The following is a 17,919-nucleotide window of genomic DNA, read 5'->3' on the forward strand; positions in this document are numbered from 1 at the left end:
TGCTGGCCTCTTCAGGACTCTGTGTTCATATTCCAGGCTTCCTGAGTTGTTATGGTTGTACTTTCTTTCCTTGAGGGCCTTTAACCAGCAATGGTAATCTCAGTCATGCTATCTGTAGTTCATTGTTGGAAGTAAATTCTTCACCAATGGGATCCTCATGGATGGCCTTTCCCAGAAGCTTGCTTCCCCAGATCCAAAGGTTGTTATTGTGTATTGCCTAGAGGCCATCTCACCTCTGCTCCATCTCACACCTCCATGCCAAATTCTAGCAGTGGCATTCAAGTGAATTTTCACTTTCATTTTCATTTGTCTTCACGATTTCTGTTTAGTAAATAAGTAAAAGGATTAATGTTTCCTGAAAAACATTTTAGGGTTTGCAAGAAAATTTCATCCATGCTGGCATTTTTAAAATTCTAATTGCTGAGTTAGGTTGAAAAGAAATGTCATTCTTTGTTTAATTCAGCCCTTTCACAATTTATTTAACAACAAAAGCCCTGAGATTGCTTATTCATCTTTCTTTTAGTCCTTAAGTGGTTACATGATGAGCAGATTACCAACATTTTGGGTGTGGGTAATTGCATCCTCCAAGTTGCTTCCAAAGGTGAGTCACTGAATTCCCTTATAGGTACTGATGTCTATTTTACAAACATCAACACAGAGTAGTAAGATAATATGAACTCCTCATTGACATCGTTGGATGCAGTGCTGACTTTTCATTTGGCTGTGACTAGACCTGAAAGCACACAGATTCAAGAACAGTGGGTGGAAATGGCACTTCAAGCAATCAGGGAGCACCAGTGAACACATCTCAACTTGTCTATCTCCTTATCTATTTATTATTAAAAGTAAACCCATGGGGTTGGGGCTCAGTGGTGAAGTGCTTGCCTGGCAGGGGCAAGACCATAGTCTCAATCCCCAGCACCATAAAACCGTGAAGAAAACACCAAGAAAGTAAAATCCTGCCATTGATTTATGTATTAGAGCAAGACTATAAAGGAACAGAGCATAGAGTTTTAGTTTAGTAGCAATTTTGTTTTAAGAGCTTCATGACTTACTCTTTGTCCTGCACTTAGGTGTCTTAACCTACAATGTTTCTAACATCAGAGTGGGAAGATTTTCCTCACTCACCAAGCTGTTCTCTATCAGACATTCACTGAGTTTAACTCAATTGTGGTACTGCCTACCTGGAGATAAAATCAGATCCCACACACTGAGGGCTCAGTCCACAAGACTGTCCCCACTTTAGATGCCAACAATAATTCTAGTCTTCTGGAGCTTCTGACCAACAGGCTATATATTGGGACTCTTATGACCCTTCCCTTGGTTTCCACTGATTTGCTAGAGTAGCTCACAGAACTTTACCCATTCATTATAAAGGATGTTGGGAAGGATGCTGAAGAACACCAAGTAGAAGACATGAGTAGGGCAAAGTGTGCCCTCTCCCAGCCTTATCTCCAGGTATCTTCAGCTGGCCCAGACCCTAGTCCTTTTGAATTTTTATGGAATTTTCATTATATAAGCATGAGTGAAGACATCATTTGGCCTCTGCTAAAAGCAGTAATCCTCTAATCACTTGTTTGGTTTCCCTGGCAACCAGCCCCTAACCTGAGTTTGTCCAGATGCCCACCAAAAGTCACCTCATCAGAACAAATGATGCTCCTATTTACCTGTGGATTCCAAGGAACTTAGGAACTGTTTCAGATGCTCATATCACTCAGGAAATTACAAAGGTTTTAGGAGCAACCAGATCAAAAACCAATATTAGAGCAAAATATTTTCCTAATACTCTTGCCTACAAGGATTTTAGAAGCTCTACGTTATGAATGAGGGAATATATATATATATATATATATATATATATATATATATCATGCTGGTATAAATTTTATACCAACCTTGTCAGGCAGACTTATATGAAAGGAAATTTCCAGTAGGAGCAGCAGACCAGGGAAGTGGCCCCTGTGTAATGAAACAAAAGACAGACTCACCTTCATCGGATAAAGATTTATCACCACCAAGCACCTTCCTCCAGAGTTCCCAGAACATCACAGGTGGACAGCACCATTTAGGTTAAACCTGTCCTTTCTCCCAAGGTGGTTGTTTCATGGAGAGTGACATTGATTTGAGTGTCCATGTTTTCCGATGTGGGTTTGAAAGAATCACATAGGCTTAAGATTGTTTCATGTATTGATTGTTGCTGTCGTTGGTATTTAATTGTGGATGTCACTGCTCTCGTGAGTAATGCGCCCATGCTTATTCCCATTCCTCCCTGGACAGTCCAGCCCTTCCAACACATGCTCATGATCTCCCCATCCACTCATCTGTCTGCCATTGTCACATTTGTCCACTGATCTGGATCGCTCTGCCGTGTAAGTCACGCATTGTAAGCTTAGCAAGTGTTTCCCATAAATCACAGGAGTCCTGCTCTGTTAGTACAGGTAGAAGGTTGTTTTTCCAAGACAGAGTCCCCAGTACATCTGGATACAAACGAAATCTTGGGATAGTCATGACGTTACATGTGGCAATTTTTCAATTTAATTTTAATTTTACAATGTGTTTTCAGAATAGAAATATGACTGGATTTAATAAAGTAAGTTTCAGTACTATATACTTGGGAATAAATGTTTTTTCCTCCTTCATAGAAGGAATCCAGCAAATTCCTTTAAATGATCATTTTCTTGCTGGAGCAGCAAATGCAAGCCTGAAACCAGAACAAATCCTAGTTTCTGTTTTCATTTCTGTCTCTAGAAAGGTATGGGTTATGAAGTTTACAATATCCACTTCTATGTTTGAATTTAGTTGCCTTATTTTTATTTTGAATTAAACTCAGCATAATAAAAAAATAGAATTTGTAGCAAATATTTTGCACATGCCTAGGTATAAGCAATAATGGCAGATTTAACATTAACCAGTTTCATTAGCAAACTCTAGGACATTGCATTATTTTCTTACCCTTCTTCAAATGCTCTAAAAGCCCAGGATCTTTGGAATCACAACTCATGTAATTAAAAAGGACCAATAACCCAATATCCTTATTGCATAGGTGTGGAAATTGCAGTCCAAAGAAGTTTAATTTTTTCAACAAAGGTTCATTCACAGTGAATGAGTGACAGAACCAGGTCTAAAGTCCACCATCAGCCTCAGGACAGTTAAGTAAAAAATAATTTATAAAATCTTTCATTTAGGTCTTATTGTCCAAGACTAATGTTTTCTTTCAATTAATGAGGACTACAAGGATACGAGCTAGCAACCAACTGAGCTCTGATAATCTAAGACACTGTCAGTATAGGAGGATTCCATATTCATCAACGGGCAGAATCTACCTTTGACTTGCTCTTTCTTTGATGGCATACCTGTTTGCCAATTGAAAACTTGGTCAAAAGTGGATGTTACTATTGAATCTCAGTTCTTGTGTTTCAGATCACTTGAGCCAGTAAATAAAAATCAATTTCCAACACCAAAACATAGAAGAGCAGAACATCTATTTTGTGGGCATTTTCGCCTGGTATTATTCACCCACTCAGAGTTTGAAAGTCTGCTGGGCACTACATGAGCGTCAAAGACAGATGGTCATCACCCTTTGCTAAAAATGTTAATAGGTGTCTTCTCTGCCCTAGGGCTTACAGAAAAAAAACTTTAAAATTCAGAAATACAGAAAAATAAAGTATAGGGAAAATGAAATGAAATTAAGATTTGCTATTGATAACTTGTCACTGATCCTCAGAACCCAACATGCAGATTCATGACTGGTTCGTTTTAAGGATGCTGAGACTCAGGAAAAGTTTTGCCAAATGAGAAGAGAGATGGTGTTCTGAGAATGGAACCTAACCCGGGTTCATGACTTTCCATTAGGGTGTCTATAGCAGGGAGTGGGGTGATTTTGAAGTAAATGAAGCAGCAGATTCTACATTACATCACCTATATAGTGTTCTTGTCACCCTCCAAAGTTCAACCTAAATCAATCCATGAAGAAATAATCAGATAAGCTCCAGTTGAGGGTAGTCAGCAAAACAACTGACTATGACTCTCATAAGTAAGTAAGTAAGTAAGTAAGTAAATAAATAAATAAATAAATAAATAAATTCTTCTAGGATAAAGAAGCTAAGAGAGGTGGAGACAACACCTTTGTGGCTCTCATGGGGTAACCATAAAGTTTCTTCTTGTATACTTGAGGAAATCTGAGCATGAACTGTATTTAAATAGCAGTATTGAATCTTTTCTCATTAATAAGGCTTATTATTATGACAATGGTGTTGGTCAATGGTTATACAGGAGACAACCCTGGATTTAGGAGTTACATATGGAAATATTTAGGGATGAGTGTCAATGATGTCTGTGATTAACTCTTAGATGGAACATGTGTGTGCATGTGTGCATGTGTGTGTGTGTGCAGTACAGTGAGAACATGCATATATGGTACAATGTTAGCCATTGGTGAATCTGCAAACCTAGGTGAAAGGCATTTATTGTGCTACTCTTGATATGTCTGTACATATCAAGAAATTTTTCCAGAGTAAAAAAAAGATTCTTATTATTTTCCAGTGGGAGTTTGTGTCAGCTTTCAGACTGGTCCACATCAGCAAAATTCCCTTGCAATTGTGAATGCTGGAATGAGAGTCCTTTTCAAAGATAGCATAATCATCACCATTATGGACTTTGGCATCTTCCATGGAGGAGTGGCCCTACTACGTTCAGTGCAAATAGGTCCTGTCAGCAGTTTATTGGAAGGTGATTTCTAAACCTATACCTCATACCAAATAAAGTCTGCTGCTCCTAAAACAGTGACAATTGACATGGTTTTCAAAGGGGGTCCCATGTTCCCTCTCTGTAGCATCATAGCATCTTAGAGTAGATGTATGTGATTATTTAAAACAATGCTTTAAATAAACAAGTGTGCACCAGGGCCCATGTGTAGGTTATGATATTCCTATGTGAAAAATAGTTTTAGCAGCCTTCCTTTGTGTTTTTAAAATTCATTTTCTGGTAAATATTACACACCTTTGTATTCCTTACTGAACTGATTAGATTTCTCTCTTTCTTTCTTTCTTTTTTCCCTCCTCCTCCTCCTCCTCCTCTTCCTCCTCCTCCTTCCTTATTCTTTTTAATCTAGATGTTGGGGTTGAATGAAGCTTGCAGGCTGATTCTAGCTAAAATCACCCTCCCAGCATCTCCCCTGCAGAGGAATGGTGGAATACTGAAGAACTTTCATGATCAGCTTTCTCTTTAATTCCACTCAGATGTTTTGCAGCAATTAAAGATGAGGGTAAAGATGAGTTTGCCTTTAGGACACTCTAGGGAAGAGAGCTCTTTCCAGGTGCTTCCAGCCTCTCTCACGTTTCAATAAGCACCACGTGTTTATTTGATCTCTTTTTCAAATTGTGTTTCCGAGGTCCCTTAATGGATGAAACTCAAAGAACTCCTCTAATTTATAGAAACTTCCCCAAAGTGATGAAAATAAAAATCTGAAGACCATGCAGCAACATGCAGTTTTTTTAAAAAACGGTTTTTATATCAGTCAACTAGATCTTCACAATCAATACTTTCCATTAAAATAATAAAAGTGTCTTTATTTCAGGACCCTTGTGCATATCACAACATCTCCAAGAAACCAGCATCCTAGAAGACTTTCCTTTAACCATACCTCTGGGGACTCAGTCATTTGAGGTCAGTACATTTTTTGAATGAACAGAACTGACAAATAAGGATACAGCTGTCCTTTAACCTTGCTTTCCTTTTGAATTTCAAATCACTATTGTAAGCTCAGCTATGGGATGTTACACACAAGCAATAATCAGAAAGTGCAGTGGGATGACAGTTCCCCTTAACAACAGCAAACAGAAACATCTCTGAGGATAAAATCAATAAGAATGTGCAGGGCCTACACATTAAGAGAAGTTTTAAACTAGTATTAAACTTAAAATGAGACATGATTTGTTAGAATGGACCCAACTACTATGTATAACTGTAACAGTCTAATAATAATTTTAAAAGACATGGATAAAGGGAAAGATGCAGTCCTTAGCTAGGAAGACATAAAATTAAAACATAAAAATAGACATTGTGAAAAATAATAGTAGTAACAAAGGGAAATTAGCCCTATACACTTCTGAAATATAGTACACGTCTCAAGATGTTAAACATTATAGATACTGTCACAGGAAGAGACTGAAAGACCAATGGGACAGCACAGAGTTCAGAAATAGATCAGAAAATGGGGTATCATGAGAAATAAAAATGCATGTTAATTAAGTAATAAGATGGAGTATTTAAACAGAGATAATTGATGCAATTAACAAACCCTTTCAAAGACAAAGAAAGAAACATAAAACTGTCTTATTTCTCACCTTACAATGAAAATAAATCCTAGATTGATTGAAGTTTTAAAAATTAAAAACAAAGGCAGGAAATTTCTAGGAAAAATATGCATGATTATTATTTTTTTAAGTCCATAGCTTGGGGAAGACTTCTATGAGTACAACATGAAACCCAAAAGCTATAAAGGAAAAGACTGACAAATTTGACTATGGAAGAGGGAAAAATAAATTTTAAAAATATGCAACAAAAACTTTTATACGTTAATAAGAATAAAGGAAAACTAAGAAAAGCATTCCTACTGGCAGATCACAGGGAAAATAAAACCATTAAACTTCTAAAGCCTCACATGGTATTTTTAAAAGGCAAATTTTAAGCAACGCGATAGAACTTTTATCTTAAGACTGGCAACAATTTAAAATGTTGGTAATAGCCAAGACTTATTGAATTTGGATTTTTGCCTATAATCTTATTCCCTTATATAATAAAATTACTGAAGCTAGATAGCATATTGGTTAAAATGGCCAGTATTACCAGGACCTAGCAACAGGGGGCAGCAGAGCTCTCCTGCTGTCTCTGTGTTCAGTGACTTCCACTGTCTCAGTTTCTGAAGTGGCAGAATTCAGCAAGAAGGGACGTGTATTTTCAGTTCTTGTCATCTTCTTGGTGACAGTGAGTAATCAGGTGGCAGCTGACTCGATGTTATCTTTAAGGCCTTCTCACCAGGCCACGATGTGTCCATGCCAGGATGTGTGTGCTCCAGTCAAGGAATCTAGTCAAACCCACCATCAGCAAGTGGGTTGCTGCACCTCTGTCCCTAGCTTGTCCTGAGTGGGACAATGATGTTTCCCGAGGAAGCTGGTATCTGAAGAGTGGACACTCAAATCTGAATATTTCACTAAGAGTCCTTTCCAGTCAATAAACAAGAGAGAACAATGAAACCAATAAGAAAACACTGTCACTGTCACAATTCTCATTTGCATAACTAAGGAAACACCAGGGACCCTAGTTATATGAGCTGCATGGCTTTGGGGTTGAGAGGGAGAGATGAAAGAGAAAATCAGAGTATGAAGGCAGGAAGTAGGTTGACCCTGTTCCCTTCCCTGCCTTCAGGTTTTTTTCCCATGATGTGGGTTCATTTCCTCCTCTGATCTGCTCCAGCCCTCACTCGGCCTTGAATTTCAGAGCCTCCTGTGCTTCCCATTCTCTCCCACAGGACTCAGACTCCAGTTTCCATCAGTGAAGGAGCTGCCTATTCACACTGGAGTCTTCCACTGCAGAAGAGAGCCCTATGTCCAACTCACATGGCTGTGATGATGGACACCTCTGAACTTATCCAGCAGGGCAGATTAAGTTTCAGGGAGTATGTTAGTCAGCTTTCCATCATTGTGACAAAGCACCTGGGGAAATCCACTTAATAGGAAGAAAGGTTGTTTTGGCTCATGGTTTGAGAAGTTTTGACCATGGTCTGTTGGCTCCATTATTTGGAGGCCTGTAGCAAAGTAGTACCTCATGGCAAAAAGCATACAGTAGAACAGAATTTCTTACCTCATGGTGTCTAGGAATGAGAGAGAGAGAGAGAGAGAGAGAGAGAGAGAGAGAGAGAGATATGGGAGTCCTAATAGCCACTGCAAGGGCACATTCCTAGTGACTTCCTTCCAATATGTTCCACTCCCTAAAAAATCCACCACCTCCCAATAGCACTATAGGCTGAAAACCAAGACTGCAACACATGAGCAGGAAGCTTGAGAAAATTTTTTTTCCATATCACAGTCAGAATCTGTCCTGTCAGCTGCAAAGACACCTTTAGGAATCCTGGGTGTGCTGTGTCCTCACCAGGTACAGGATTACAGAAAATGTGGATTGAGAAATCAATATAGAATGTATGAATTCATACATATACATGCATGTTTGCACTTTCTTATGATAGAAGTAAAATTCCCTGTAATGAACACTTGACAAATATAGAAAAATATAAAGAAAACCCAAATCTACTGGAAACCTTTCATACATACACATACAATCACTATTAAAGTAATCAAATATTAAAATCCTAATTCTCAGGCAAATCTAAAGTAAGCATGTGTCAGAGACTTATTTTTTATTTTTAAATTAATTAATTAATTTTAATTAGGTATATATGACAGCAGAATGCATTTTGATTTATTGTATACAATTGCAGCACAATTTTTCATTTCTCTGGTTGTATACAATGTAGCATTGCACCATATATGCAGTCATACATGTACCTAGGGTAATGATGTCCATCTCATTTTACCATCTTTCCTGCCCCCATGTCACCTTCCCACCCCTTTCTCCCCTTTGCACCATCAAAATTCCTCCATTTTTTCCATGTCCGCTCCATTATGGATCAGCATCCACTTATAAGAGAACATTCCACATTTGGTTTTTTGGGATTGGCTTACTTCACTTAGCATGATATTCTCTAACTCCATCCATTTACCTGCAAATGCCATAATTTTATTCTCTGTCAGAGACCTATTTAGCTTATTAATGAGGGGACCAGTGAAATGATTCAACTGAATGAAAATGAACTTGAGATTGAGTATAAAGTCACTGAAAGAATAATGAAAGACGTAGCAGATACAGATAACAGAAGTGGTAAATATCTTAGAGGGAATAAAGCTGTAATCTTTGAGGCTATCATTTCTAAGGGAAGGAATCATTTGATTCTTTACTAAAAAAATAAACTACATGTTACTATGTAACTTAACCGAATTTCAGCCTAATCATTATTAAATAAAAAGTCCTAAAAAAAATGATCCCCTAAAGAACAAGGTAACCATTGACAGGTTTGTTGGACTGTGTTCATTAAAAGCACATGAAATCTTCTTTTATCTTTCTCCAAGTTTTGAATAATGTTTTAAACATGCTATTATCATATTGATAGATTTCCTTCTAATCTTAAGAGTTATTAGGGTGTAATAAATAAGTAAATAAAAATAAAATGAGTATCATATTGTATCTATAATCTGACATCCCTCTGTTTTTACAAAATAGCACTATCATGAACCTTTCTTCATGTCACTAAATATTTTTCAAAAAGGGATTCTTAACTGAAACAGGTTTTTATTCAAATGGATAGGCTCTTATTTACTTAACCAATCCTCATTTGGGGGAACAAACAACATTTTAGCAAATATTCTAGTACATGAATTTGCACATATTTCCATTTATATCCTTAAGACTGATTCCTACTTGTAGAATTTCTATGTCATAGGTTCTTAAAAAGAGCCTGGAGAGATTGTTTCCCATTTCAGCAGCCCTTACCTTACCAACATTGGGTATTATGTGTTCTGATCTTTCACAATTTAGAGAAAAATTGTATTTTGTTATTTTGATTAGCATTACTTTATTAGTGAAACTATTTCTTTTTTTCAGATGTTCACTAGCCATTTATAGTTCTATTTTGCTTTTATATGATTAAATCTCATAAAAATGAAAACTAAAGATACATTTAAAGGACAAAATTATACCCAAAGGGCTGCTGAAACCTGAAGGAAATATTAGGAAAGGGTTTTTCACTTGCCCTATAGCTAGAAAGAGGATTTAAGGTCATCTGCACATAACCCTCATCACCTCAGGCTAACCCACCAGTGTACACCAACCCTCATCACCCCAGGCTAACCCACCACTGTACACAGAGGGCCACAGGAGAGGAGAGAGCAGTGTTCTAATGGTTAATTTTAATTTTCAACTTGATTGGATTAAGATATGCCCAAGATTAAGGAGTTTATGGGCGTGTCAATGAGAGTGTGTCTAGGAATGACTGGCATGTGGGATAGCCAACTGAAATGGAGACCCTCCCTAAGTGTGGGCAGCACCATCCAATAGTGAAGCCAGATTTACAGATAGGTAGTTAGTGTAGTTAGGTAAATCGGGTCTAATATCAAGTAAGATAAATAAAACAGAGGCCATTATTGAGAATGGAGTCCAGGAAACCAGAGCAACACTTGGGGAAATTGAAATGTTAATGTCCCCAAGGCCTGGAACCTATTCTAAGGAACTGTTAATGAAACAGCTCCCAGCAAACAGGGAAATGCTGATCAAAGCTGCCCCAGGCCTTTTCTGCCCAGATTATTCCTTCAGCCCACCTATCCCCTACCTTTTGGGCCTTCCCACCTGCCTCCTATCACTGCAAGATAACGGAAAACAAAGGACAGGAGTGTGGGAAAGCTGAAAGAAGACCTTAGCTATAAAAAAGGGAAGACCTCTCCGTTCCTCAGATTCCGCCTCTTGGGTCCCCTTCTTCCTCCAGGGAGAAGTCTTTTCTGCTGTCCTTTAATAAAGCTTCTACTTTCCACTCTAAACTTGCCTCTGCGTGCTTCTCTGGTGTTATACCTCAGCATTTGGGGAAGCAAGGACTCGTCACTGGTAAACAGCGGTTACAATAGGATGGTGGCTTGGATGGGATGAAAGTTGGAAGAACAAGGAAGTAGAAGCAGATGCAAGCTCCATTCTTCTCCAATGGGTTCTTGACTGCAGCTGCAATCGTCTGAGGATATGGGACTCTCACTTCTTCACTGTTCCAAAGTGGTTTCTCCAGAAGCCTTCAGTGTTGGACTAGGGTAGCACCATTAATCCCTCTTGTTCTGGAGCTTTAGCCTCTTGGACAGTGCAGCTATTGGTTCTTTCAGTTCTTCAGCCTATAGATGGCCATTGTAGACTATTCCAGCTTCTGGTCGAATAAGCTAACCTGATAAATCCCCTGCTTATAATTATACTTCCTATTGATTCTATTCCTTTAGAGAACACTGACTAATACAATTGTCTAGATTTTTTTCCCAAATAAAGAGCTTGGAGTTCCTAGACCTGCCGGGAGGGAGGAAGGTGGCAAGATGGTGTTGGAGAGCACTATGGTTTGTGTGGACAACAGTGAGTATATGCGGAATGGAGACTTCTTACCCACTGGCTACAGGCCCAACAGGATGCTGTCAACATAGTATGTCACTCAAAGACCCGAAGCAACCCTGAGAACAACGTGGGCCTCATCACACTGGCCAATGACTGTGAAGTGCTGACCACACTCACCCCTGACACCGGCCGCATCCTCTCCAAGCTCCACACCGTTCAACCCAAGGGCAAGATCACCTTCTGCACTGGCATCCACATAGCCCATCTGGCTCTGAAGCACCGACAGGGCAAGAATCACAAGATGCAGATCATTGCTTTTGTGGGGAGCCCCGTAGAAGACAATGAGAAGGATTTGGTTAAACTGGCTAAACGCCTCAAGAAAGAGAAAGTGAATGTTGACATTATCAATTTTGGGGAAGAGGAGGTGAACACAGAAAAGCTGACGGCCTTTGTAAACACATTGAATGGCAAAGATGGAACTGGTTCTCATCTGGTGACAGTGCCTCCTGGGCCCGGCTTGGCTGATGGTCTCATCAGTTCTCCGATTCTGGCTGGTGAAGGTGGTGCCATGCTGGGTCTTGGTGCCAGTGACTTTGAATTTAGAGTGGATCCCAGTGCTGATCCTGAGATGGCCCTGGCTCTTTGTGTTTCCATGGAAGAACAGCGGCAAAGGCAGGAGGAAGAGGCACGGTGGGCGGCAGCAGCCTCTGCTGCTGAGGCTGGGATTGCTGCGGCTGGGACCGAAGACTCAGATGATGCTCTGCTGAAGATGACCATCAGTCAGCAGGAATTTGGCCGCACAGGACTCCCTGTTCTAAGCAGTATGACTGAGGAAGAGCAGATTGCTTATGCCATGCAGATGTCCCTGCAGGGAGCAGAGTTTGGCCAGGCAGAATCAGCTGACCTCGATGCCAATTCAGCCCTGGATACATCTGAGCCAGCCAAGGAGGAGGATGATTATGACGTGATGCAGGACCCTGAGTTCCTTCAGAGTGTCCTAGAGAACCTTCCAGGTGTGGATTCTAATAATGAAGCCATTTGAAATGCCATGGGCTCTTTGGCCTCCCAGGCCACCAAGGATGGCAAGAAAGACAAGAAGGAGGAGGATAAGAAGTGAGACTGAGGGAAAGGGTGGCTAGCCTGCCCAGGGGACTGTATAGGGTGGGGTGGGATATAGGGTTAGATATGTTATCTGTAACAACTACGACCTAAATAAAGCTTGGCAAATTAAAAAAAAAAAAAAAAAGAGCTTGGCCTTCCCTCTCACATCAACTGATGTTCTGAAGCTGGATTGGTTGTTGGTCTAAGGAGGTTTACCAAATGAAGAAAAGAAACTGTTATTTGGAAAACATCCTGGTGTTCATCCCCAGGAGCACCATGCAACAACTTCAAGGGACAGGAATATCCACTGGGTAACTTCAATTACATGAAATTACAGAATACGAGAACTGACACTTCTTAAAGATCTTCACTCTTGTGTTATAAAATTTGCCTTCAATGAAGGAAGAGTAAACTTCATCCGCACCCCAGCTCTAAATTCATAGACCCAGATTAGTTAAAAAAAAAAAAAGTCTGCCAAGCATGGTAGCATATGCCTGTGATTCCAGTGACTTGAGAGGCTGAGGCTGGAGGATCACAAGTTCAAAGCTAGCCTCAGCAACTTAGCAAGACCCTGTCTTGAAATTAAAGAAACTAAAAAGGGATGGTGCTATGGCTCTTTGGTTAAGAACCCCTGGGTTCAATATCTAGTACCAAAAAAAGCCTCTAAATTTACAAGTTCAAAAGTTGGTTTAGCTAAAAGCATGATTTTTGAGGTTCAGAAACGAAAGCCTGAAGAGTTTGAAAATAAATAAGCAAGCAAACAAAAACTTCTGCCCAAAGTTACTTATGTCAGTTCTGGATCCAGAACTGTGTCTCCCAGTTTCCCAACTGATGCTTGTTTAGTCAGCACTGCCTCCCTGACTTAAGGGGAACCTCACACAGGCTCCCTAATAGACATGCCAACAATGGGAAATTGTACCTCAAGTGGTATCTCACGAAGAACTGTTTAAACTATGTAGTTTTTCTCATAAAAGTAGAATTTCCCATATGCAGTTCTTTCACAATCAATCTCCCTCTGGTCCAGTCCCCACCTTGCCTCATCCTCATCATATGTACCCTCTATAGTGTCATGCGGATAAACAGTGAGGCTGAAGAAAACTCCAGTTAGAGCTGAACACAGGCTTGAGGCATTTAGAGTAGACAAAGATGTACCCATTTCTTTGTGGTTGCTTTTGACTCATAACACCAATCTGCTTTGTGCTTTGTTTTTTTTTTTAAACCCAGTTCATAGATCCCCAGAAGCCCTTGCAAGATCCATCATTCATCAGTCTGGCATTCACCCCTCCACAGGGAAGGCAGTGTTTTGTGATGACATGCCTGCCTTGGCAGAGGAACCCTTCCTGGCAGTGGTGACCTGCATCAGGCCACATGCTAGAGTTGTGTAAGTGACAAGGCAGACTTGCAAACCCAGTAATGCCTAGGAAGCACTTAAGGGCACAGTTATCCATCAGCAATCAATTCAACTTTGCACGCTGAAGTACTTCACACACACACACACACACACACACACACACACATCTCAGGATATACCTTAATAAAATAAAAAGAAGTTAAGAAACTGATTTTGTGTGAATACATTAATAAGCTCCTGTCAAGAGAGGGATCTGGTAACTGCAGGGCTGACCATTGTTATCTAAGAATGAAAAGTGTCAAGAACAATTTCCTTGACTCATGAAAACCCAAAGAAATACGATTCTCTCTCCCTTTTTTCTTTGAAAGACTGTCTTAAGAGGAGCCTGGATTCCTAAAAGTGTCACCAATTGAACATTGTGTTGTGGAAACTCAAGGGTACACCTTCCCAGGAAGGGAAAAATACCAAATGCTCTCCTGAAGATTCCCCCCCTTTATTCTTTGCCTCTGCACCTAGTGAAACCAATGTGCCCCACTTCCCACAGTGTCAGTATAAAGTAAACACACTTCCTGTGATGGACTTGCTTGGCCCATGTGAATTATAGTGTGGTTCTTTGGATTTGCATATTTACACAGAAGAGGACCATGTGATCCTTCAGCACACAAGTGGCTTTGTTTTTTCCCCAGTTCCATTGATGCGTCCAAGGCCCTGGCATGGCCTGGTATCCTTGAATTGATGTTCCTGGTGACAATGGCAGTGAAGAAGGCAGACTGTACGCCCAGGACGAGGTAGCACCATAACAGTGCCTAGCATTCTTACAGCAGCTACTCTTCCTTGGAACTGATTATTTTCCAGGTGACTTTGAACACATGACCATATACAATCCGACTCGTAACGTTAGATTTCTTATTTGTACTAAGCCTTGTCTTGGAACAGATTTAAGGCAGCTAAGACCCCTGTTAAGTTGACACTGTTTCATTTTAAGATGAAGACATGGAAACTTAGATGGTCTTACCAAACTGTTCGGGGCCATATAGCTCTGAGTGGCAGAGCCAGAGTGAGAACCCAGACCTATCTCTATGCTACAAGTCACCCACACATCATTCCAGGCATGTCTTCCCCCAACCCCAGTTGGCAAAAGCCTTTCCAGTGCACATTTTCATTCCCTCCTGGCATGTTCCTTGGTCTGTTTTTTTTTTTTTTTTCTGCAGGTAATTTGCATGGGTCAGATTGTCTGTGCTGTGGTTGCAGATTCATATGCCCATGACAAGCAGGCCACAAAAATGATGAAGTTTGTGTATCAAGACATGAAGCCTGTGATTGTGAGTATTCATGTAATGTCAGTATCTGCTTGGCTTTTAGCCAGTTTGGAAGTGTCTTTCCAGAAAGTTCCAAAGGATATTGTTTTACTCCTGAAAACCCTTAATCTTGAGTTTTCCATCTGCTATGGAGATAACACAAACTGGAAAACTTATTTTGTCCTGAAATTTTCAATTTTCCTTCCTCTTACCACCAGGTACTTCCATTTGGAAATGTGTCCTCCTAGCCCACCGCAGATTCTAATCATGCCCTGTGTGTCTAAGTACTCCTGAAATGCTTCTGGTTTTTCTTAAAGGGAAAGTCTCAAATTCCAACTTGACATTTGAGTCCTACAAAGTTCAAACCTTTGCTTTTTAGGTAGATTTTAACACTTGTAAATTTGAAATTTATTTCCCTTAGCTCCTGTCCCAGGTTCCAACACCTCAGGTCCTTCACTGCCCTTAAGTTTTGTCCTGTCCCACATTAACTGGCTCAGTCCTCATTAAATGTGCCTTTGTTGCCTGGGCTTTTCTTCACTTTTTGCCAGGTTCCAAGGTAAATCTACAGTGATGCCTTCTGTGTATTCTGCGATAGATACACTGCAGAGGGACATAGCAACATTGCCTAGAAGTGGGACATTGAGAGGAATCATTTGCATTACATTGGCCAGGCCTGGCAGCCTCTGCTCCTTCTAAGGAGAGAAGCTGAAAATTTGTCCACAGATAAATGCCATGGAATTGCTCTCACTGGAGGTCAGGTTCAAAGTGAAAAAAAAGGAATGATCAGAATTAATTTTAACATACTACCCCATGACATCAACATAAAACAAGATAAAAGGATTAAAAATTAAAAGGTCGTCTGCATGGGTGGACCGGTTTGCTTGCCGGACGCCTACGGGTTATTGGCGGCATTTTCAAAAATAAAGTTTTGTTCCTGCTTGAGTGGCTCGTGATTCTGTGCCCAGCCAGACTGCGGCAGGAGATGTTGTCATGAGCTGAGCCGCTTTCCTCCACCACACCCTTCCTCCATGATGTTTCCACCTTGAAGCCAGACAACTATGGACTGAAACCTCAGAAACCGGTCTCCCTAATTTGCCAAGGCTATCCCCAAACTTGCAATCCTCCGGCCTCAGCCTCCTGAGTCACTGGAATTACCAAGCCTGACTTCACTTTCATTTTAAAAACTTGTTTATATAATTCATGATCATGCAGACCTCCATGGGAAGAGCATTGCAGCCCAAACCTTCGTTACTCATCTGCCTTCAAGACTTAGAAACTGAGTCTGCATAAAGACTAAGGGAAAACTAGGGGCACCTGACCTTCAAACCCCCCTCCCATCAGCAGCCAAAACAAAATCTGTCTAGCCAGCGCTGGGGGAGGGGCAAGCAGAAAAAATCAAAACCATAGAGTGCCGGGGATCCCAAAAGCCAACTGTGTGACCCTGGAGATCCAGGCTGTCTGATTCGCGCAGCCTGCCCCACGGCTACAGAAGGCGTGGCGCCGCAGAGAAGGGATTAACTAGCAAGCAGGGAGATAAGTGGCTGCGACACGGTGGAATCCCGCCAGCCAAGCCCGCACTGATCCCCAGGCTGAGTTCCGGATTTCAGACGGGGAAGGAAGCGGTACAGTCCCATCCCCCACAAGGGAAACAAAACGATAGAGTGCCGGGGTTCCCAATAGCCACCCTCCACACCCAACAAACGGCAGGCCCAGAGTACAGTTTGAACTGCCGAGAACCATCACTCAGGGGAAATCTGGTCTAGCAGGAAAAACCAAGACTAGCAGGAGAAACCAGGGGACTAGAGGCAAGGCCCTCGCGACTGGGCGGCTGGAAACTGCAGGCCCGCCGGTGACAGTTCACCCACTGCCCGCGTAACTGGGCGGTAGGAGAACGCCCGCCCGCTGGCGACTGATCACCTGTCCGCGGCCTGTGATACTGGGCGGCTGGAGACCGCCCGCCTGCCGCGACCGGGAGCTGAAACCAGAGACAGTCCAGTCACACCCCCCCATTAGGACACCCCAGCAAGGAGACTGGGGCCCGTCATAGCAGAGTAGTGTCGTCACTGGAGCTCGGACGTCGGAATTCCTTCCCAGTGGAATCCACGTTAGCAGGCATAGTTTAACAACACAAAGGAGAGACATCAGAGTAATACAGAAACAAAACAAATCTATAGAAGAGAGCAGAAACACGACAATCAAATAGAGCTGGAAAGTAACGTGGACAACATGAGAAAACAAGGGAAAAAAGGATTACAAACAATGCAAGACAACTCAATTCTACAGGAGGACATAGAAACATCAGAAGCAGGGATAGGGAAAGAACTCAAGGCATTCCTAACTCGAATGGAAAGGAATATTAGAGAAGACATGAGACAGCAAGTCCAAGAAATAAAAGTATATTTTGAAAATGAATTAAACAAACAAATTCAAATGGCAAAGAACGAGCTCTACCAGGAGATAGAGATCTTTAAAAAAAATCAAACAATAATCCTAGAATTGCAGGAAACTATAAACCAAATTAAAACTCAAACGAGAATATTGCAAATAGACTTGATCAAGTAGAAGTCAGAACATCAGATAATGAAGACAAGGTTTATCAACTTGAAAAGAATATAGTCAACACAGAAAAAATGCTTAAATCCCACGAGCAATCTATTCAAGAGATATGGGATGTCATAAAAAAACCCAAATTTGAGAGTCATAGGGATAGAAGAAGGCACAGAGATTCAAACCAAAGGAATGGACAGCATATTAAATGAAATAATTCTAGAAAACTTCCCAGAGATGAAAGATGGAATGGATTGCCAAATCCTGGAAGCCTACAGGACCCCAAACATTCAAAACCATAATAGACCAACTCCAAGACATATAATTATGAAGATAGCCAATGTACAGAACAAGGAGAGAATATTAAAAGCTACGAGAGAAAAGAGGCAGATTACATTCAGGGGTAAACCAATTAGGTTAACGACCGATTTCCCA

At 40.9% G+C, this 17,919-nt stretch overlaps 1 protein-coding gene and 2 long non-coding RNA genes across 4 annotated transcripts in view; all 3 read left to right on the forward strand.

Moving 5' to 3' along the window:
- LOC308630788 overlaps positions 1-2,356 on the forward strand; it is a 28,452-nt gene extending 26,096 nt beyond the window's left edge. Inside the window, exons 9-10 of one of the 2 annotated variants that reach the window (XR_014018026.1) lie at positions 524-601; positions 2,278-2,356. This is a non-coding gene — a long non-coding RNA (uncharacterized lncRNA). The remainder of the gene's footprint in view (positions 1-523; positions 602-2,277) is intronic. The other variant, XR_014018027.1, reaches the window with a different exon arrangement.
- An 858-nt stretch (positions 2,357-3,214) lies between these two features.
- LOC308630789 lies at positions 3,215-8,617 on the forward strand. The gene is made up of 3 exons (XR_014018028.1): positions 3,215-4,728; positions 5,576-5,664; positions 7,529-8,617. It is a non-coding gene; the product is annotated as an uncharacterized lncRNA (long non-coding RNA).
- A 2,554-nt stretch (positions 8,618-11,171) lies between these two features.
- Positions 11,172-12,343, forward strand: LOC308630787 (26S proteasome non-ATPase regulatory subunit 4-like; the record flags this gene model as incomplete). The annotated part of the gene is given in 2 exon segments (XM_081261429.1): positions 11,172-11,241; positions 11,244-12,343. Coding segments are annotated over 2 exon segments (1,056 nt in total). The 3' UTR covers positions 12,230-12,343.
- Between the last annotated feature and the right edge of the window lie 5,576 nt (positions 12,344-17,919).

This window comes from Spermophilus citellus (assembly GCF_964194105.1).
Source record: "Spermophilus citellus genome assembly, chromosome: 11".
NCBI lineage: Eukaryota > Metazoa > Chordata > Mammalia > Rodentia > Sciuridae > Spermophilus > Spermophilus citellus.